The sequence below is a fragment of the Melozone crissalis genome, unplaced genomic scaffold (assembly GCF_028551555.1).
Source record: "Melozone crissalis strain CALT ecotype California unplaced genomic scaffold, PUWL_Pcris_2 ptg000004l_1, whole genome shotgun sequence".
In the NCBI taxonomy this organism is placed as follows: domain Eukaryota; kingdom Metazoa; phylum Chordata; class Aves; order Passeriformes; family Passerellidae; genus Melozone; species Melozone crissalis.
The window spans coordinates 27,998,062-28,020,204 of record NW_026535782.1 but is presented as its reverse complement, the minus strand read 5'-3'; the positions used below and the strand labels follow the sequence as shown (position 1 = coordinate 28,020,204).

The 22,143-nt window shown below is 42.9% G+C and overlaps 1 protein-coding gene across 1 annotated transcript in view; it reads right to left on the bottom strand.

Annotated features, from left to right (window-relative positions):
- TRHDE (thyrotropin releasing hormone degrading enzyme) overlaps window positions 1-19,278 on the bottom strand; it is a 202,624-nt gene extending 183,346 nt beyond the window's left edge. Inside the window, exons 1-2 of the mRNA XM_054271588.1 lie at window positions 18,085-19,278; window positions 12,371-12,644 (exon numbers count right to left, since the gene is read on the bottom strand). Of these exons, the coding sequence (XP_054127563.1) occupies window positions 12,371-12,644; window positions 18,085-18,902 (1,092 nt within the window). The 5' untranslated portion in view covers window positions 18,903-19,278. The remainder of the gene's footprint in view (window positions 1-12,370; window positions 12,645-18,084) is intronic.
- Window positions 19,279-22,143: the final 2,865 nt, after the last annotated feature.

The following is a 22,143-nucleotide window of genomic DNA, read 5'->3' as shown; positions in this document are numbered from 1 at the left end:
TTGTAATTGGACAGAAAAGTCTGCATTGCGGACTTTGAGTGATTAGTTATTGCGTTAAAAGTGAAAATAATTTAGGTGTCATTTCTTAACTGGATAGTTTAGCCTTAAAAGACCTTGTAACAAAAGATAGCTATTTTGTACCTTGTTAGTGAACTATTGCAGAACTCACTTCCCATGAGACTGTAGCATATATAAGAAAATAAACATCTAAGCCTAAACATGAAATATTATCTCGAGAGTTTCTATCCCAACCTTGACAGAGATAGAGAAAAGAAGCTGAAAACCAGCACTGTGTTTAAGCAGCACTATTTGAACTTGGTCTGCTGAATGGAAAACACAATGCCTTGGACCTGAAAGATGGTGAGCCTGAAGTGACTAGAAACCACAAAGCAGTCAACAAAAAATCAAGAAAAGGTGGTAAGATCTGTGGTTAGAGGATGTTAGATAAAGCAGAGCTTGTTCAAGTTCAGGTGACAGAACTCTAAAAATATGAAAAACACTTCAACTTGTAATTGTAATTACAACAACAGCTCAACTTAATGAAAACATCCCAGCATCAGTAAATCATGACTGCCTTTAAGAGGAAGTATCTTTCAGAGCAGATAGATTCTGCTGGGAAATCAGTTTTGTTCTTTTCTGGACTTCCTCATGTAGGTACTGCAAGGTGTAACTGTACTGGTGAGATCAGTTACGGAACAGAATGTATAATTAAATGTATTTAAATACTTCAAATTCTGCTAAAGCACAAATGTACATACAAAACAGCACTCAGGATATTTCTTCAGAGCCATCAACCCTGAATAACAGAACTGTGAAGCCAGGCAACTCTACACTACCAGCTGCACTGTGATTCAGAGATCCTTTTTATCCTCACAATACTTCATGGTAGCATAATCATTCCTAGTCATGTGTGATTCATCAAAGTATTTTGTAGTAAAGACAAATGTTATAATACGCCCTATTGTAACCATGCAAATTACTGATGTTCATTTCCATACCTAAATTATGCTTTCGCTGAACTTTTTCTGCAGCTTAAGCAGCTCTCGTGTTCCAAGCTAGTTCAGCGTTTCAAAGTTGCTTCATAGCAAGGAGTCCCAAGTTTTCTAAGAGATGGCCTTCTTCATCCCCTTTCACTTTCCCAAGCCTCTTTATGCTTTACACATCACTGTTTTGAAGAGGTTTGCACTAGGATCTTAACTCTAAGCTATCACCCAATCTCCTCTGTATGCCTCACATGTTTCCTGTGGACAGAAGTTACGTAAGCTCACTTGGCAGACAAACTATACAGTACTTGCCTCAGCAACTGGGAATGACAGGTGTTCTGTACATCATCACAAGCCAAGCAACACAGAGACACAGGGAAAAGTTTCAACCCTCCTTTTTTTACATAATGATACATCTTCACAAAGGATTCATCTTTCGGCTCTCCTGGGGCTTATTAACTTAAATATACTCATTGCTATGCTGTCCACAAGAGATGTAATATTTTTAAGTAGGAAAGTTAATACAGTCTATTTCCTAATTCTCCGCCTATTAAAGCTTTTTTTTTTTTAAGTGATCATCAGGGTCAGCAGGTGACTGCAAAGCTATTTTAGAATGGCTCATATTAACTGCCTAAATTTCCACTTCAGACCTGATGGTCTTGGCTTAAGAATAAACATTCAACAGCCCCAGAGGAAGTCAAATAGAACACAAGTACAAACCACCACTCCATATTCTACAGTTATAACAAGAAATCACAATAAAGATCGAATACAACCTGAGCATGGCATGATAGGAGACTTCCAAAGAAAGGCAGAATGCTACTACAGTAAGTTACCTCTCCTGGTGCTTACTGCAGGAAGGTTGTACAGTAAAAATATTGTGGACTGAAACAAATCAGATATTCCCTGTGATCACTCTGTTCTTTTACTTAAGAAGTGCATATTTAACATTTTAAACATATAAAATTTCTAAGGAATAAACAGCAAAGGTTAATGATAAGAAGAAAAGCAAGGTTGAGCATCACACACAGAATCACACAGAAGGACAAGGCTGGAAGAGACCTTCAAGATCACCAAGTCCAACCCACACCTTATGCACCTTAACTAAACCATGGCACCAAGTGCCATATCCAGTCTTTTTTTGAACACATCCAGGGATGGTGACTCCACCACCTCCCCAGGCAGACCATTCCAATATTTTAGCACTCTTTCTGTGAAAAACTTCTTCCTAATATCCAACCTATATTTCCCTTGATGCAGCCTGAGACTGTGTCCTCTCATTCTGACAGTTGCTGCCCGGAGAAAGAGACCGGCCCCTACCTGACTTTTCATCCCCCAAATCCTGTTAGTACAATTTCAGTAAGAAACTGAGAGAAGATTGAGAAGAACTATTCATTTAGTTTTGTGAGAGGGAAAAAAAACCCCACTGTATGTCATCTCTGATTCAGCAGTGGCCAAAAATCTATTTATGAATGCATACACATTCATATATATGACTTTGAATAAAGCAATACATCTTATCACTCACTGACATTCCCACATGCAGATTTGGGCTTCTACCTGAAAAACAGACATCCAACTATCAGACAAAAAAACTAAAACTATCAAACTTCCTCATCAGGTATAAACCCTTTTCTCCATGGTATTTAAAGTGCAACAATGAACTTACAACAACATTATCAAATTTCAAACATATAGGAACACTTTCCAGTAAAACAAAACACAGCGTGATCTTATTTATTGTTCAACAATGGTCTGTGATTTAATTAGCCAGGGGATTGAAGAGCTACAAGAAATGCATGTCGTATGCAAATGATTCAGTAGGTGTACTTTCTTTGAAATTATTCTCTAGGAATCCATTTCCCTTCTTCCTCCTCCACCTTTTATTTCCTTTTACCTTTATTAACTGAAGTACTGCTTGCCATCCTGAGGATATGCAGGAAACTCTTAACTGAGGTTCCAAGCTGCTGTGACTACCAAACTATCACCATGCTTGGGAAAAGGGAGGTGAGAGGGGGAAAAAAAAAAGTGTGAGTAACCCCAGAGGTAAATGCTAATAATCACCTTTTGCTTCTTATCCTCTCTGCCACCCAGTAATTTCAAATAAATAAAATATTAGTCTTCTTGTTCTGTCCCACACTGCCGCACAGCGCCACTGCATGCTATGAAACAAAATGCATTGCTAAACATTTTCATGATAATCCACTGTGGGATAACTTTTTAATAAACTTTAGGTCATTTACCCTTCAAAGAGAAACATAATCTGCTTTCAAAGTATGCTGTTCCAAATACAAAGATAACATGCTCAGTTCTCATTTCTAACTGCTCTTGCTAGGTCTCAACAGCATGCAGCAGCCAGAAAGCTGCCAGGCAGGAGCAGCAGAGGATCTCCTAGGGGTACCACTCAGTGGAACCAGGCCAACAGAGCTGGTTCTCTGGCACCTGTCCCCACCTAAGTGTATGAGAGGCATGCGCCGAGCTCGAGCAGTTGGACAGTCACAGCAACCACTATGAGCTGGAGTAACTTGAGAATGAGAGCATTGCCTACAAGGCAGTCAGTCAGCCTCGCTATTTCCACTGCAGCAGTTTGCCCTGTGCAAACAGCACCCCTGGAGAATAGCAGGAAAGGACATGTCAAGCCATGGAGGCTAGACCCTGGAAAAGCACATTTACAGATTCACAGAATATTCTGAGTTGGAAAGGATCCATCAGGATCATCGAGTCCAACTCCGGGCCCTGCACAGCACCATCTCCTAGAATCACTCCATGTGCCTGAAAGCATTGTCCAAATGCTTCTTGAACTCTTGACAGGTTTGGTGCTATGACCACTTCCCTGGGGAGCCTGTTCCAGTGTTCAAGCACACTCTGGGGGAAAAACCTTTTCCTGATATCCAGCCTAAATCTCCCTGACTCAGCTTCATGCCATCTCCTTGAGTCCTGTCACTGGTCACAAGAGTGAAGAGATCCATACCTGCTTCCCCTCAAAAGAATGCTGAAGACACAATGAGATATCTCCTCAGTCTCCTCTTCTCCAGGCTGAACAGACCAAGTGACCTCAGCCACTCCTCACAAGGCTTGCCCTCAAGGCCCTTCACCATCCTCATGGCTCTTTTCTGAACACTCTCTAATAATTTAATATCTTTTTGATATTGTGGCACCCAGAACTGCCCCCAGCACTCGAGGTGGGGCTGCCCCAGTGCAGAGCAGAGCAGGACAATCCCCTCCCTTGCCCGGCTGTGATGCTGTGCCTGATGCATCCCGGGACAGGGCTGGCCTCTCCTGGCTGCCAGGACACTGCAGCCTATGAACTGACCTGTGTTCAGCCATCAACCAGGATCCCAAAGTCACTTTCTGCAGCACTGTTCTCCAGCATCTCATTCCATTCCAGCACCTGATTAAAAAAAACTTTGAAAAAAGGTACCCGAAGCGTGAAAGCACCCCACTGTAAAACAGCTCTGTAAACCCTACAATACCTTAGAAGAAAATCGAATTGACTAGGTATTCTACTAGTAAAAATGGGGGCAAATACCATAAACCTTCAGGCAGCAAAAAATACTGGGACAAAGGCAAAAAATAAGGTGGCATTTGTGCAGGTTTTCCAACACAAAAACAATAGGTCAAGGCAAGCCTAAAAAGTGAACATTACAGACATCTGACTGTCTGTCCTCAAAAAGGAGGCTTGGACCAGCAACAGGCATGAATTTCCAAAATGAGAGGTTACTTTCTCACCATTGGCTATAAAAACTGGGAACAAACAGGCTAAGTTTCTCATTCCTGTAAGAAAAACACAATTTAAATTTACCTAAACCCTGGAGGAGACACTGGTCTATAAATAAATATAAGCACACATCACTCTGCTCCATCAATGAGCACTGTATCTGTCACTCAACTAGATGTCAGCTAAGTCTGTAATCCATTTTCACTGCATAGAGCACAGTTACTACAGTAGGCACGCAGGAAAGCAGTGGCTTGACTGACAGATGTTCAGGCTGGTGCAGGAATGTGTTCACCTTTACGTTGTTCTGGCGTGAGATACCTCCTACAGATTATTTGGCACATCACTTTTGCTTTTATAGCAAGAGTATGACTCTTACAGAAAGACACTGACAGACTTGTGCTACTTCTTTGGATGTCAGAGAGCAGTATTCATGTTGATTCTAAGGACAGACGAATAAGTTAATGAAATAAAATATGACAGCACAACATAAGAAGCATAAGGAGACATGAAACAACACAGTACATAAAGCAGAGTGCAGCTTGAGTGCTCAGTCTTGGCTATGAGTTGCATTGTCACAGCACATGCTACTAAGCATATGTTCATTAGCACATGAAAGGGAAGTCTTCTCTTACATCTCCCTCCTTTCCTTGCTTGTAATGTGGGAAGTAGGAGGAACTGCACGCACTTCACTCTACTCTCCTCTGGGCAAATGGCAGGGAAGGAGTGGGAAATACTGTCTCAGACCTTTCTTTTCCTTCATTAGCCAGCAGAGACCCCAGATGAAGCGCTACAGGCTGAACTGCTCTTGAATGTACAGAATTACAATTAGGAAGCTGCTCTGACAACCATCAGGCCAGGAATCATGTGCTGCCTCTCCCTCCTCACTGTAATTGCAAGCAAGCCATAAACCTACAAAATAGCTACAAATTAATGTGCTTTTTGACAGTGTTCTTGCTACTATATATGAAGTACACCACTGCCCCCAGATACTGACAGGTGATCTTCCTAGCCTAAACCAAAATAAAACAATGCTTCCAAACTCAAGTTTTTCAATTTAATAGCATTATTTGCAGAGTGCACCTGGGCATTGACATTAGTAAAACAAATATCACATTTAAACACAGCATGTACTACAAGTGCTGACAGAGAGAAATTTTTAAAGGAGTAAGCACAATAAATGTACAGTGTTTTCCTAGTGCATTCGACTTGCAAATTCAACCAGAAATCAATAACAGTGGATTGCAAGTTTGCAATTTATGTTTTTAACAAATTCCCTGGAATATTCAGTTTAGCATGGATGCTGATCACATAGGTTTTTCTTTGTTTGTATCATGTTTTGTAGCTACAGTATTTAAAAATTAATAAACTAGAAGTTATTTTCAATATACAAATCTGAAATAGAATGGGTAAACACATACTGATGCAGTGAATCTGAAAAAGCTACAATTTCTTTGGATTCCTATTGTATTATAATACAGCTTCCCACTTAAAGTAATTCACACTAGTAAGCACTGAAGTGAGTAAAAGATACTTGCAGAATCAGCCTATTGTTACTACAGAGAAACACTCGCGAAGAAAGCACAAACACACCTATCTATATCCATGTGTGCTTTTCTAGCTCAACTTAATTGCATACTTTCCAATACACTCTTTCCAACATGCATTTTATTTTTAACTGATGAAAGCTGTTCTGAAGATGGCAAGTGTGGGACATCAGTGGGAAAAAGCAAAAACGAATGTGCATCATTGTAAGATTCATGGACATATAAGGATTAAATATTACAAGTCTGCATTGTACCAGGCTTCACAATTATGCCTGGTGTTTCCTGTGTTAGCTGTTACCTGTTTATCAGATAAACGTGTGGCCTCCCAGTGGTAAGTGATGGGCTAACAAAAGTTACTTTGCAGGGCTTCAAAAGTAGAGCACAACTCTGGAGCTGGACTTAAATTCAGGCTGCAGAGGAAGAAAATTCTAATTGAAGACAAGTTCTACTTTTGATAGCAGTAGCATTCTGCTGTAACCAATATGCTCACCCACAAAGAATTATATCACATATAATTACTTTAATACTGATGAATAAATAATAACTGATGAAGAGACTTTGCTGGCAGTTACTACCATCAACTGAAGAGAGGGCCTAAGGAAGAGCCTCAGGCCTTTAACCCAGCTAGTCATCAGCTGACAGAAATTGTCTGGTCTTGAGGTCATTCCTGTTATTAGACAAAAGTATTAATACATTTTTCAAATACAAAATAATTTTATAAAAGCTACTAACCGACTTGCATAGTAAGTGCATGGTTATTTTTAACAAGACTGATATTTTCCGTTTTTTCTAATGACTAGCAAATGACAAAATTCACTAGGAAAAAGTTATTCTGCTGATCAACATCAGGTTTTTTCTTTTTCTTATACTATTACTGAAAGTCAGCTCTTTAGTCTCCTCAGACTGATCACCACACTTCAGGTAAGGGAATGCCCAACACAGCGGTCCAGCTGGAAGCACTGCACTATATCCAGTCATCTTGTCTTAAGGACATGAATAAAACCATGGTCCCATGCTGGAACTAAATGAACATGAGCTGCTGGACATGTACTGATCCTGACCTAAATCTGCTAATGTGACTCTGTTCATTAGCTCTTCCTGGAAAAAATAACTTTTCACTTTTGCAGATCAAGCAATTATTACTACACAGATCCCATTCTTGAGATCACTAGGCCTTTCTTAGTTATATTAAGCCAAACTGAGTGAGCCCCCCAGGCACATGTCTGAGGGAATTCAATGCCAGGACTTCTATACAGGCTCTCTGCAAGGCAGAAAGCACAACAGAAATGCTAATTATCTTACTTTCCTTTAGCCAGATTATTAGAGCTCCTCCTCATTGGTCAGGGTAAGACTTAAATGTACTGTACAGCTTGTGAACATTAATTACATCTTAGATAAAGCAATATCAAAACAAAAGCAGCAAGGTTGACTTTATTCTGGTGTAATTCTAATAGTAAGAGCTTTCTTAGCCTTAAAATCTCTGTATCACAACAAAGTACTCAGCACTGATGGCACTACAATAACACTTAATACAGCTGAAACCAAGATGCACCTGGTCATAAAGGTGTCTTTAGAAAGGAACGTGCATGGGTTCAGTCAGTGGAGGTCCTACCCAGAGCAGCTGAACCAGCTATGGTCAGGCAGACACTGCCAGCCCTGCAAAATGTGCTGCCATCACTTTGGAAAAGAAGTAGGGGTAGGAAAAGTGAAACCACACAAAATTCTTCTTTGGGTACTGTCTTCCCTCAGCATTTCTCCTCCCACTCACCACCACCCAGCTAGATAGCCACTTTCTTTCACAGCTGCTCATCCCATCTGCTCTGGTACTGTCTGCACTTGTCTCTTTAACCCCTGCACCCACAATTGCTCCTGACTTCACTTCTTTCCATACACTTTCTTTTTCTGTTTTGAGCAGATACTCCCCCAGACAAAAGAAACACTTCAGTGTTGCCAGTTGGCATTTTATTTCCATACCTATCTCCACATCCCATCCACAGCAAAAAGGAAGAATAGAAGATGAATCTCCCAGAAACATCTTTGCCAGGCATACATTCATCTCCACTGATACACTGTGTGCTCCCTCCTTCCAATAATTCAAAAACAGAAAGAATTTACAGGGGGAAAAATGAATTAACTTATGAGACACTGAAAAGCCATGCAGGAAATAGCGAGTTTTCCGTGTTCACCTGACAAAGGAATGAGAAACAGAGGGTTTAGAGAACAGAAGCACTAATCCAAGCAGGGGAAAAAATAAAGCAACAATAGTTGGAAAAGGCCTGGTGGATTGAAAGCAAAAATAAAGACACCAATGAAGGAAAGAAACACAGAGATGATGTGACAGACAATACAATCCAACCAGCAATATTTTGCTTTTAAGAATAAGTTCTTTAACAAAGAAATTATGATGCATGATTAGGAAATGCAAAATAAGACAGCAAGCATGTGGAGGTAAGTGGAGTTTGCTGGATTATTGTACTGTGCAAAGATGACAGTATACAGATCCCATGATTTCCCCCAACTGCAGCTGGTACAACTGCTAGAGCCATACACTGATCAGCTAAGCCTGCTTGCAAGGGCCCCCCTCCTCCCTCAAAATAACATTACCTCAGGCATCACCCGCATAGAACTACACTGCTCCCTAGTCCATAGCAGCACAGATGACTGCACCACTGTCCTTTACACAGCAATAAAGTCCCTGCCTGAAGACAAAGGCAGTTGCTGTGATCTTCTGTAATCCCAGCTGAATCTGAACTACATATTATATACCTGTAATACATATAAAAAATCAGGTCTGCTTTTAAATTACCTAATCTGGAAGGGATATGGATCAAACCCACATGGACTTCAGAGTTATGCCTGTGATAGTGATTCACATCTACTATAGGATGTTCCTAAAAATAGCTGCTTGTCTTAATTCCCTTTTTCCAAATAATTTTAATGAAATACAAAACATCTTCATGCAAGAATTATATATGCTATAGCCACATAAGTATTTTGATTGGCTACCTAAGCTTTCCAAAAGGCAGTTTCTATTTAAAACTTGACTTGTATTGAATGTCATGCTTAAGTTTAAACTAATTTGGAGGTCAGTCACATACTTTGAGAAAAAATGAAAAGTCAAGATTTAAGCAAGTTTGACCAAAAAATCTGCTTTTCATCTCACAGCTAGTTCTATTCCTCAGAGTTTATCTTCCTTTGACCACAGTATTTTATTAATACTGCTCAGCTGGAAAAGAAGTGATATTATAATCATTAGCATGCTGTCAAAATTTGAAAGGACAGCCCACTCCCCCCAAAATGTTTTGTGAACTACAGTGAGGTTCACAGAACTGCCAAAAGAAAAGCATAAGTATATGCAAGCTGTGGTCTTTTAGGTGTCTACTAACAAATACAGTACACACTGCATTAACTAAAATGAAGATTCACCAAGACAAGAAAGAGCCTATCAAGATGCTTATGCTGAAGGTTTGGGTAATTTTCATGAAAATCCATTCATTTTTATAAGCAAATTTACTTTAATTATACATTTAACTTAACTGCCATGGATATGAGGATAACTGTATTTTAGTAAAAAATGGCTTTGAAGGAAACGAAGAAATTTGAAATTCCATGTACAAGGATTCCAATGATTTCAAATTCACTCAGTAGCGTCCACGAACTCCTGGCACTGCAATATAAAAGACTCAAAAAGATGGATTACCTCAGCAATTCATCTGAAAGAATGCAGCTCTGAACTGAAGTACTTGCCATGAGTTCATACCTTAAAACACACTCTTTCAACAAAACTGAACCATGATAAAAGATGATCAGATCCCAAATGGAACTGAAAAACAGCAAGATATATTTAACCAATAACCCAGTGCAAACTACTTCAGTATTCCTGGGCGTTATTATAGCTCTGTGATAAGGGCTTTATAAAAAAACAAGAGCTAAAACTCTAGACTAACCAAGTAATTTTACAGGGTAACACACTATCTCAATTTATGTAGGATTTTGGTCTCAAAGTTTTCACGAAGATTAGCCTACTAATTTTCATAACTGTTGGCAAAGTTCTGTCCAGTGGTACAAGCTGGTCGGATATAGATGTGTATCTCCTACATGTGCTGAACCAATAGACTTAAGCATAACTACAAGGCCCTAGTAATCAATAATTCCTAATTCCTAACAAAAGAAAGCAGTTGAAAGCAGTTTTGAAAAAAAAAAAAAACACAAGAACAGCAGAAAGCTATCTGTTGTTCTACAAGACATAAGTGTGCCTCTGTTTTCAAGGCATCAAATGTATTCAAGCAGCAAAAGTCTACAGGATATCAGCTCTAAACAATACTAAAATAAAATGAGTTATGAAGGAAGTAGGTTGCATGTTTCAAATTGATGGTCCTGAGTTCCATCCCCAACCTTTCAAATATCTGGTTATGCCAATAGTGGTGATAAGATGAGAAGTAACAGTTTCAAAACAAAAGGGGGCAGGTTCAGATTAGGTGTTATGAAGAAATTCTTTACTCTGAGGGTGGTGAGATACGGGAACAGGTTGCTCAGAAAAGCTATAGATGACCCATCCCTGGAAGTGCTCAAGGCCAGGTTGGATGTGGTTTTTGAGTAACCTGGTCTAGTGGAAGGTGTGCTTGCCTGTGGCACAGGGGTTCAGAACTAGATGGTCTTTATGGTCCTTTCCAACCCAAACTGTTCTATGATCCTATGACGATTACTTAAGTCTCAGCTGTTCCCATATCATTACAGGTTAAAGCACCTCAGGAGAACCACTTCCTAGTCATACTTCCTCCTTGTGTGGTGCCAGAGAGTACTGTCACAGTCTGCTGGTCACGGCAGAAAAGGGCTGAAGAAAGGCCTCCAGTGTCCTACTCAACTGTTCCAATAACAAAAACAAGACTTGTTTATTGATCCCTTCAGAACAGCCTAAATGAGCCTAAATGCCAGTGCTTTCTGGGTCTGCCTTCCATCAGCACAGCCTCAAATCCATGCTAGGACTCTGGTAGCAGCACAAAAAGCCAGATCAGTGAACTGTTTTGGCTGAAATTTCACCACATTTCTGGTTATTTTTCAGGTCAGTTTTCAGCCAGATCATATGGCTGTACAGAGCTGATGGCTGGCACAAGGAAGGCCAAGAACACCTTTGGCTCAGAGAAGGTGGATCAGCTCCCTCCATTACAGCACAATGCTCAGGCTGGCTCAAAGTGTTTAAGGAGATATTTCCTGATATGAACAGTCTGCAGCTCTTCCTCAAGCCCCCAGGCTACAGCACAAAATCATAGAGCATTTGCTGGAGTATAATGTGAACACTCCTTTGTCCAGGCTCACAGCTCAAACTGTTGTCTGGTCCTCTACTTCCAGAACTGGCTCTGTTTTGTTATTCACAGTAACTAAGTAGGAAGGCTTTCTCTGTATGTTCACCTGAAAATCAAGATGACAGCGCTGTAAAATATTCTATTAAGCTGACAGCATTTCTCATGTATGTTTTGGCTTGTTATACAGTTCTGAGCTTGATATTTGTACACAAAACCAAAACTGACATAAATAAATAAAGGATTTTCTCTCTTGTTTTTTTTTTTTCAAGGCATAACTCCTGGAATCATGCCATAGTTGCAAAAAACACCTTCAGAAACTTAGGACTTCCATCAGCCTCAGGAAGCAGATCGGTTGCAAAGTCCTGTTCCTGGGCAAAAGATCTAAGAGAGAAATTACTGTATCAGCCTTCTGAGCTACTATACAGCACACCAAGGGACACGTCAGTAGCAAAGGAAGGAGACTGGAAACCTTACCAGTATTGCCACTTGAATAATCTCATGAACGCTGATAATGAAAAGGCTACAGGAAAAACAAGAAAAAACTTCCCAAAAAAAACCAAAGTGTAGTTTAACAGCATATTTAAAAGTTTGAAACTTCATCAGATAACCACACCTACTAAGCTAACCATGTACAAAAGGCACAAGACAAACTAAAAATGTTAGACAAACCTCCAGGAAAGGTCCCAACAATACACATAATCATTAAATAGACAAGCAAAATTTTAAAATATTAATCAAGAATATATTTTAAATATTTGCTGGTACAATCCCTTTAGGGTTTTCAAAGCAATGAAATGTTTTTGGTACGTTAGAAATACTTACAACTACTCCACTCTTGGTGACAGTTTCCCGGTATGTAAAATTGCACACTGCCCAAGCCAGGTAATAGGTGGACATGAGAGGGGTCTGTGAAAAGTGATCTGTAACCCATCCATCTTCTTCAAAAACAGAAGTTTCAACTGGCATGTTGGACAAAGATAAGTAAGTAGCTTGATGTCTGATGCTGATTTTGAATGTGGCCTTGTAGATGGGCTCGTCAAAGCAAGGAAAGGCTTTTCTGGCATGAGTAGGAGAAAACTGTGTAACACCAAGAAACCTAGAAAAGCAGAAAACAAAAATAAAAATTGATTATTAATTGTGCCTAGCACTTGATTCACAGACATACCAAATAAGACACTGCTTGACCATTGTGGTTTAAAGGAGGAAATAATTACAACTGTAATACACAAAATATATAGTGTTTGAACACTGCTTGATCATTTTCTTACTACATCTACTGCAATGCAATAGATACAAATTAACGGTCTACAAATTTCATGTAAATTTATAGACACCACACTAACACTAAAGAAATCAACCCTCGCCTTGCATCAAACTTCAGGTTCTCAAAGTATTGCTCATCAATATGTGGGGGAAAAAGCAAGCCACTGTTGGCTACACAATGCAAAACAAGCAACTCAGTTCAAACCAGGATTTAAGAGCCTTCAGGGAATTCACTCTGCCCTGAGACACTGACAGGGCTCTTTACCTTTCTCTGGGCATGAGAACTTACGGTCACACAGCGCACTCAGGAGAGTCATTGTTTTCCACAGCTGATTACTTCTCTACCAGCTGCATGTAGGCCTGGGACACAGTACTACATATCACTGCTGTGTCTGTGCACCTCCAAAAAAACCATTCTGTGAGCTTAGCAGAATCACAAATGAAAGCAAATTATTAAACCTGCATAAAGTATTTCACCATTCTTCTACACATGTTTTTTTTTTTTCCTGGTGTACTTTATAGAGAGCGATCCATGTTCTCAGTAAATGGGCCAAATTTTGGAAAGATCTTTGAAGGAGGTAAAGGTATTTATTAAGCATGAATGGGAAGAATGGGAAGGCTTCAGCTTGACAATAAAACCTGTAACTTTTTTTTTTTTCTTTAACTAAATAAATTTTGATCCAGATACAGAATAGGAAGCCTTCTGAATGGAGACATGTATTTACACATCTGGAAAAAAAACATGATCTTTTTGTAGAAAAAATAAGCTAAACTTAAAAGGTTGAAATATGGAGTTTGGTAAGAGTATTTTCTGGAGGCATGTAGAATAAGAAAATTACCATGGGCCAACCATGTAAATATGAAGGTAGCATGCATGTAGGCTTTTTGATTCATGTCTCACCTTCCAAGGTTTCATCTGTGGAAATAACTGCGCAATTTTAGATACCAGGCAAACATTTATCAAGATTTTAGAGGCTGGCTGTTATTCAGCTGTTATTCCTCTGAGGGAAAAAGATGGGTGAATAGCTTTGATGTAATGAAAATGGTGATACCTATTATTAATCAGAATATAACTATTAATCTCCAATATGATACTCTAACATTGATAAAACAAAAACATAGGCACTCCATAGGGAAAAAAAAAGTATCATTAACTTTTTTTAAAACTTTTTGGATTTTACACATATTTTGGAGGCAATGAAGAAATAATTTTATTGAAACATTACACCTTTTTCTTGTTAGAGTGCCTGATAGAACTAGATATATGTTTTCAATCAGGATAACTTTTTTAAAACTTGAAAAAATTTTCCACCACTGAAGCAGTTACCATTGGTCTTCTTTCTAAAATAAAAAGCCTTTTTTGGCTAATAATTATTGAAGGTATTCACATTTTCCTTGCCTCATGAAAAAACATGGATTATTAAAACCAGCATTTTGGATAAGACTGCTAAATCTAAAGTAAAAAGTTAGTGCCAGATATCTCAGTGTTAATCCAAAAAACTCCCATATCAATGGATTTGTACTACTGCAACAAAGCCAAATCAGCCAATTAAATGAAGCAAAGCAACTTAATTTCTATGCAAAGTATTTCAAGTGGACCTGATTCTGCATTCTAGGCACACTCTAAACAGCTACAGACATCAACAGAGGCTTCAAGTGAGCACGGAAAACTGTACTGGCCTGTTATTAACAAAGCGAGAATGATGAACTTTCCTCTGCAATTAACGATTTTAATGAGCTCCGACACACACGTAAATGCGTACTTAGGAAATATTGGTCATACTGTGATACCCTCTAAATAAGGAAGCTTTCCCGTGCCCTCTCTCCACATCTTCACCCCACTTCTCAGAGACCTTATCAGCCATCTTTTAATACATATTAGGCCACTGAAACAATCCCTTCATCAGGCTAATAAACCCTGGTAAACTATTCATCTTCTGTGTTTTCGCAGAGAGACAGATATATCCACATAGACATAACTGGGCAAACACAGAGCAGTCAATATTTCATACTAAAAATACACCAACTACCAATAATAGTGATATCTACAACATGTGCATTACTATCAAACATCGATTTGCTTGTTGCGCCACAAAGCAAAACAAACAAAATCTTAAAACTGCTTTAAAAAAAACCCCTAACCATTTAAAGAAAACAAACAAGCTAAACCTAAAACATTATTTATCTATTTCAATCTGTGTTCAAGTAAAACAAGCAGACTTCTACAGCGTGCCAAAAGTGAAGGGCAGTTTGACTATTTCATCCTTCCCTTTACACAGCTCTCTGGGTACCAACACTCTTACCTCCTGTTGCCAAAAAACCACCACCACAAAAGGTTGTACACTTAAGGGCATGATGGGCTCACACGGTCTCCTCAGAATACCCATGGCAGTAACTTGCAGGTGTTTTAACTCTATCTTGTCTATTAAAGGAAGATGTGTTTCCTCAATAACCTATTCTGACATCTTAGTTGTTAGAAGATTAAAGAATACGTCTTTGTTTTCTCTGCATGATATAAGAATTTTTTTCCTTTTCACTTCCAAACTTTGATGTTCATTTATATTATGCCTGCATACTCCTCCTGTAGCTCTGTATTATATTGCTGTTGATTATTGTCAGTAAATTCTAGCACATAATGCAAAGTAAATTTGTAGCATATCACTTGCATTTTACATTTCAAGTACAGTAAGAAAGATTTCAGTCCAAAAATAAACACTTGAACAGCGCTTTTACCTTTCAGGCTGATTTACAACATTCACCTGTGAAGGCCAGAGAAACTAACTTTTGGGGAAAAAAATCATAAAGTGAAGGCATTAATATGTTTCTGGTGCCTCCCAGCAGTTATTTGCTCCTCATGTACAACAAAAGTGAAAAATGATGGTTTGGACCCTTTTACAGCAAGTACTACTCCAATGAGGCTGATGTACTTTAATTGAATACAAAGTTGTCAAAAAATCAAAGCCCTGCTGGAACAGCAAGGTCTCCCAGAGCATGCAAGTCTGTCTGTCTATCATAACAGAAGCTGTCTGTGTTTGAGGACTAAAAACAGTTATATGTATCATATTAAAAAATGGTTTATTAATCGGAATGCAAATTGTTACTGTAAGAGCACTCTCTGATCAAAAAAGTTCCCTGGTTTAGAATGGGTATTATTCACTGAGTCATTAAGCCTCTGACAGATGAAAAGGAAAAACACTTTTTCTATTTAACACCTTAAACTACAACCAAGCAATGACTACAGTTATAAAATTGTTTTACTGAAGGAAATATCAGTGAGCTGGTGTAAAGGAAAAACATGCCACTGATTTCAATATAGCAATGCTACCTTATGTAAGGTAAGTAATTTGCCCATGACTATACTTAAGTGTATTAAAAACAAAGTAATTTATATCTGAAAACTTACACACGGAGCACTGCGAAAAACATTTTACCATCACCTTCCACTCTGTGTCTTAAACTATCCTGATGATTGAAGCAGTGAATAGACCTTTTTTCTGTTGGTGATGGTTTCTAAATCTCAACTAGGGGATCAGTATTGAAGTGTAGTACAGTAGCTCTGGAGAAATGTCACTGCCACACCTATTTGACAGTTCAATTATTCCTACACAAAGTCAAAGTACACGAGAATAATAACTGCTTAAATAACTTCTCAGATTTGTAAAGTGAATTATACCCCCTGCTGTTAACAGTATTTTGTTTTCTCATTTGCCCATTTCAATAGAGGTTTGTAAGAACTCCCTATTACCCCAACCATTCAGTCAACTGTGACAAAAGGCATTTTATCTGCATCTTTTCTTACAACTGTGCTTTTTCAAATTTCCTTTTTACTTCACTCTGATGACAAATTGCAAAAACTTAATTTCAATCCTGCTTGAGGTTCTAATATCAGGCTTTTGAAAATTGTCAGTAATCATAGTAATGAAAATATGTTTTAATAAAAGGGCTTTTGACTTAATTGAGTTGGTGAGGATGCTTTTCATGTCTTAATATTTTTGCCCGGTTCTACCAACTATAAAATCTTTGTTTCATTTAAATTGTTTCCACAATCTAAAACACTAAGATTCAGGAAAAGAAAACCTGTCACTGCACAGATATTTCAAGAAAGGACAGCTTAAAAAGAATCCAATTCCAAAATTATAAACCATGCCAGAACTATCAAGAAGTCCATCCTTGCCTTTCTTTTCCATTACAAAGCCTCAATGTGGTGAGAAAACACCTTCTTTAAAAAGAAAGCCTCTGTAACTGAACGGAGCCCTCCACAGTAACCCTGCCCACCAGAACAAGGGCCCAGACAAGGACCCAAGGGGCTTTAACTACGTGAGTAAATACAGATCAAGTCTGAATCTTGCTCTGCCCGCAAATGAAGCAGGTTTGTCGGGTCACGGGGTATAAATCTGCCGCGACCCAGCTGTACTGTAAACGCATTCAGCGTATGTGAAAACTCATCCCATCACGTTTTTTGCTTTACCAAACAGAATAAAAGCAAAACAGAAGTCTCGCTGCCCTACACGCTGCTATTTGTAACCTGACGAGGCTCTGTCATACCAGGGCACACGGCAGCCGAACACAGTGTCTTTGTGTGAAACAGACCCGGAGCCTCTGCCTTGACAAGGACCTAGCGGACGTTCTGCCCCACTGGCGGCACCCTCGCAAGTTTGCTCCTTGCCACCGTCCGTCCCCAAGCTGCGCCGGGCCATCTCCCGCCCCGCGGCCGCTCCCCGCAGCCCTGCCCGCGCAGGCGGGGCGTGCAGGGTGCAGGCGGAGCGCTCCGCTCACCGGCGGCGGCCCCGGCTAACCCCGGCCCGGCCTCCGCACGGCCCAGCCCGCACCGCCCCGCGGCAGCTCCGCCCGCCCCCGCTCGCTCCCGCGCAGTCCCGCAGCCTCGGCCGCCCTGCAGCCGCTCTCACGGCTGGCTCACGACACCGGCCGGTGGCTTGGAGCGAGCAAGGGCTCGCGGTCCCCGAGAACGCCCGCATCTCTGCTCTGACAGCCGAGCGCTACGGAGATGACCTGACAGAGGTGGCGGGGGGATGCGAGGCCTGGCCTGCGCTCAGCAACCGGCCGGCCTTGGCGGCCGTTCCCCCGCCCGGGCAGCCGGCCGAGCCCCGCATCCTTCGGCGGGGCCGCCGGGGCCGAGCAGCGCGGAGTCAGCGGCATCACCCGCCTGGCGGCGCCGCGGCCGCCGGGTCCTAGCGCCGCCCTAGCCGAAGTTGGCGCGGGGGCCGCCAACTTCGGACAGAGTTGGGTTTGAGGCGACGCGGCCCGTCCGCTACCTTCGCTCGCCGTGGAGGACGTAGGAGCTGCGGAAAAAGCCCAGCAGCTCGTTCTCGATGAGGGCGTTGTAGATGATCTTAAGGTTGTAACTTTTCTGCACCTCCAGGCTCCGGTTGAGGACCACGACGAACACCTGGGTCTGGGGGTAGAAGAAGGTGCGGGCCACCCGCACTCCGCCGGCCAGCTTGTCCTCGGCCACGCGGACCGCCTCGATGTGCATGCGGTGGGCGTGCAGCACGATGTAGCGGCTGGCGTTACGCACCTCCAGCTGCACGTTCACCTCCCCGCTGAAGGTGAAGTTCTCCATGAAGGCGGTCAGCATCAGGTTGTAGTGCAGCGGCCGCAGGTGCCGCGGCAGCCGCGGCCGGGCCCAGGGCGGCAGCTCCCGCCGCCGCTGCCACTCCTCCTCCTCCTCCTCCTCCTCCTCTTCCTCCGCCGCTTCTCCGCCCCGCGCATCCTCCTCCGGCCGGCCGGGGGGTTGCCCCGCACCGTGCGGCTGCCGGGCTACCCCCGAGAGGCTCCCGTTGCCGCCGGCCCGCGGCGGACCGTCGGCGGCGGCGCCGCACTCCTCGAAGCGGACGCTGAGCAGCACGGCAATCATGGTCACTGCCAGCAGCGCTAGGATGGAGACAGCGAAGCCCAGCACCAGGCGCTTGTGCACGGCGATGTGCCGCTCCGTGGTGCGGGGTCTTGGCCCCGCCGCCTCGGCCCAAGGTCCCGGCGGCAGCCCCCGGCTGCCGTTCCGCAAGGCGGCCTCCTCCTCGATCATCATGGGGGTGACGGGCGGGCGCTTCTCACGCTTCTCCTCCAGGGCCATCACGGCAGCGCCGCCCCCGCCTCCCGCGGGGCCGCCGCCACCCGAGGGGGCCTCGACAGCATGGGAGACTCCGAGGCAAGGGGCCCTCGGCCCGCGTGGGACGCACGGTCTCTCACTTCCCAACGAGCCGCATCACCCTGGCCGCCGGGAGCCCCGCGTTGGAGCAGCCCTCAGGGAGGGGAACGGGACGAGGTCGGGTCGGGTCAGGCAAGAGGCGGCGGGCGCTCCCCGCCGTCCGGCCGCCGGGCCACGGCGCGCTGGCAACTTGTGCGGCTTCTGCGGGGCACTTCAGCACATGCCGCCGAGCGCACCTCGGCGCCAGGGGGGAGGGCTCTGCCGCCCCGGCCCCCTGCTAGCGCCGCCGTCCGCAGGGAGCTCTCTTTCCCCCGCGTCCCGAGCCGCCGAGGCCGGGGTCGGGCTCCTCGCCCGGCCCCGGCAGCGCCCGAGCCATGCGCGCCCCCGGGGCGCCGCCGCGCAGGTCGGCCCGTCCCAGCGGGGCTCGCCCGGCACCGGGGGCGGTGGCGCCGGACAGCGGCGCGGGCCGGGCCCGTCCTCCTCTTCCTGATAGCGGGTCAGGCTCCTGAGAGTCGCTTCTCTTATTTTCTCTTTCCTGTCTCCTGCAGGTACAGAGCAATCTCCCGGCTGGCTCGAGCAGAGGCGGCTATATATAGGCACCGGGGAGAGGCGAGGGAAGGGAAGGGAAAGGATGGGAAGGGGGGAGAGGCGGGCAAGCCCCGCCGCCCCTCGGCTTCAGCGGCTGCTCCGGCTGCCGGCGGTGACGGCGGCGCCCCGGGGGAGCGGGCGGGGGCGGGAGGCGGGGGCGACGCGGGGACGAGGGAGGCTTTTCTCCGGTGTGTCACACGCGGCGGCTCCGGGGGAGGTCGCTGAGGCGGCGGAGGGAGCCCCGGCCGGGGCGGGCGGAGGGCGAGGGCCAGGCTGCGCCGGGAGTGGGGAGGCTGCAAAGCCTCCGAGCCGCAGGACTGCCCGGGATTACACGCGAATGCGTGTGCTCTCCACATAAATATTGAATGCCCTTACTGTGCCATATTTATAGAGACTTAATAAAGAGCCGCCGACTACGTGTTTGAACGACAATAGTGCTGTCATACTAACGTGAGGATGGAGCTCAGAAAAGGATAAATACTCCTACTTAAATCGATGGGATTAATATGCCCGGGAAAAAATCGTGCCGTAAGCGTTGGCTGGTACTTTCAGAAATCCCCCTGCCGTAACTCCGCGGCCCCAGGACTTTCTCTCTTGCTCTCCTTGTTGTCAGTGCTGAACCTCCACCCCTCAGCTGGAGGGATTTAAAGATGTGTTAAATGCTGCCTGCGATAATACAGCAACACTTGGCTTGAGTACCCCTAGGAGTGAGTCCCTGTCTGGAAAGCCGAATCAGCCTACTTTTTCCAATTGCACCCAAACTTTTGTACATAGGATCTGCAAACACACAGAATTAATATATTAAACAGCAAGGATCTAGATCAATGTCTGAGAGCATCTCTGTTCCCCTTATTTTGCTTGCATACTTCAAAAACTATCTCTGTTCATTTTCTCTTTTGAAGCTCTTCAGCTGCAATCTTGTAAGCAGTCACAGATGTGTCTATCTTTGGCATTCAGTCCTGTGGAATCTATGGGAATATATGCTGTACATCAAGTTAAATGCATACATAACAATTCACAGGATAAATGCCTTACTTTCCATAGTGAAGAGAAAAGAACAAAAAATCAAGTCCTGCACTTCTTTCATAAGCAAAGTAAATCTGAAGAGTTTCATTAAATGTGATATATTAGCCATTTTACTTCAAGAGGAAATGCCTAATCTTTCTTTGTCCTGAATCTTCGACATCTTCAAGAAGCGTTACATCACTTTGCATACTGTTGCAGAATACAAATGATCATTTATTGACACTTAAACCAGATTAAGGATTACCAGTTTCAGTATAAGGAGTTTGCTAGCTTCCTTATATATTCCTATAGAAGGATTGTATTCAGGTCTACTGTCTCTGGAAAGAAATGAGCCTTTATTTTTATCTTGCAGCACAGTCTAAAAAAGGTTTTTAATCTTAACAAATTTTAATTAGAGGTATGTTGATACACTTTCTCATTGTGTTTCTATGTCCTAGGAGGCCTAAGATTTTGCTCAATAATGAGTGTTGCCCTGTATTTCCTGTGGTGATATTTGGCTGCCCACCTGTTAGAACAGGTCAAAGAACAGAAACATTTTATTATCTGAAAAGAGCCTTCATTATTTGTTGACTGAAGTGTGAAGCAGAAAGGTAGAAAACTATTGCTATGTGGTTTGGAAAAAAAAAGAAGAAACTGACATGGCAAAATAACATCCAAAGCTACAGGTTTAAAATGTCAGTTTCTATATGTTTCATTAAACCCTTTAAAAGTGGGCACAAAAGGAAGTGCCTGAGTGCTTTTAAGATTTTGTGTGCAGGCTGTCAGTATCAGGCATTAGTAAAATAGGCAGTGTTTTCCTCTGTCGCTCTCTGAACTGCACTTTCAGTTATGTTTGTTCTTGTCAGCAGTGCAGGGAGATGTTCAGGCAAAGATGTAATTCAAGAGTAGAAGTAACCTGGAATAAAGTAGTACATTATGTCCTATTTATAAACATTTCTGACTTTTAATAATTTCAATTAAGTACAGTTCAATAGTTACAAGTTTCACGGGTTAAGGTTTTTGTGAAGCCTTTTCAGAAAAGCAGTGAGTAGCAGGTAGTTGGGCTAACCAGGTCTGCCACTTTTAGAGAGGAAGATACAAGTGTGTGTGTGTATGAGAACACAGGAGCATGATTCCGGCCATCTTGATGTACAGATAACAAATACATAACTCTCCAGGCTGAAATCTTCCAAGCCCTGCCAAGGGAGTCAGTCGTGCAATTTAGCTTCAACAATAATAGGCTATAAATTGTAGGGTCAGTATGAGAGAGCGTATGTAAAAGGTTTAAGTTGCATCCTTATGAAGAGCCATGAGGCTGATTCCTTTTAAGCCAAGTTGGAATAGCACTCCAAAAACTGGCACAAGGCATGAGTGGTGGGAATTAAGGCTGTCTAGATTCACCTCCAAATTTCATCATTGCAGAAAGAAAATATTGAGAAGTTTGTGACCCCTCCTCTTTGGGCTTGTCAGTCTGGAGACTTACAATAAGAAGGTGCAGCTAGGTATTGTGTTAAATAGCTCATGAGCCTTAACTCATCCATCATTCTGAAACTTCATATTACCAGATTAACCT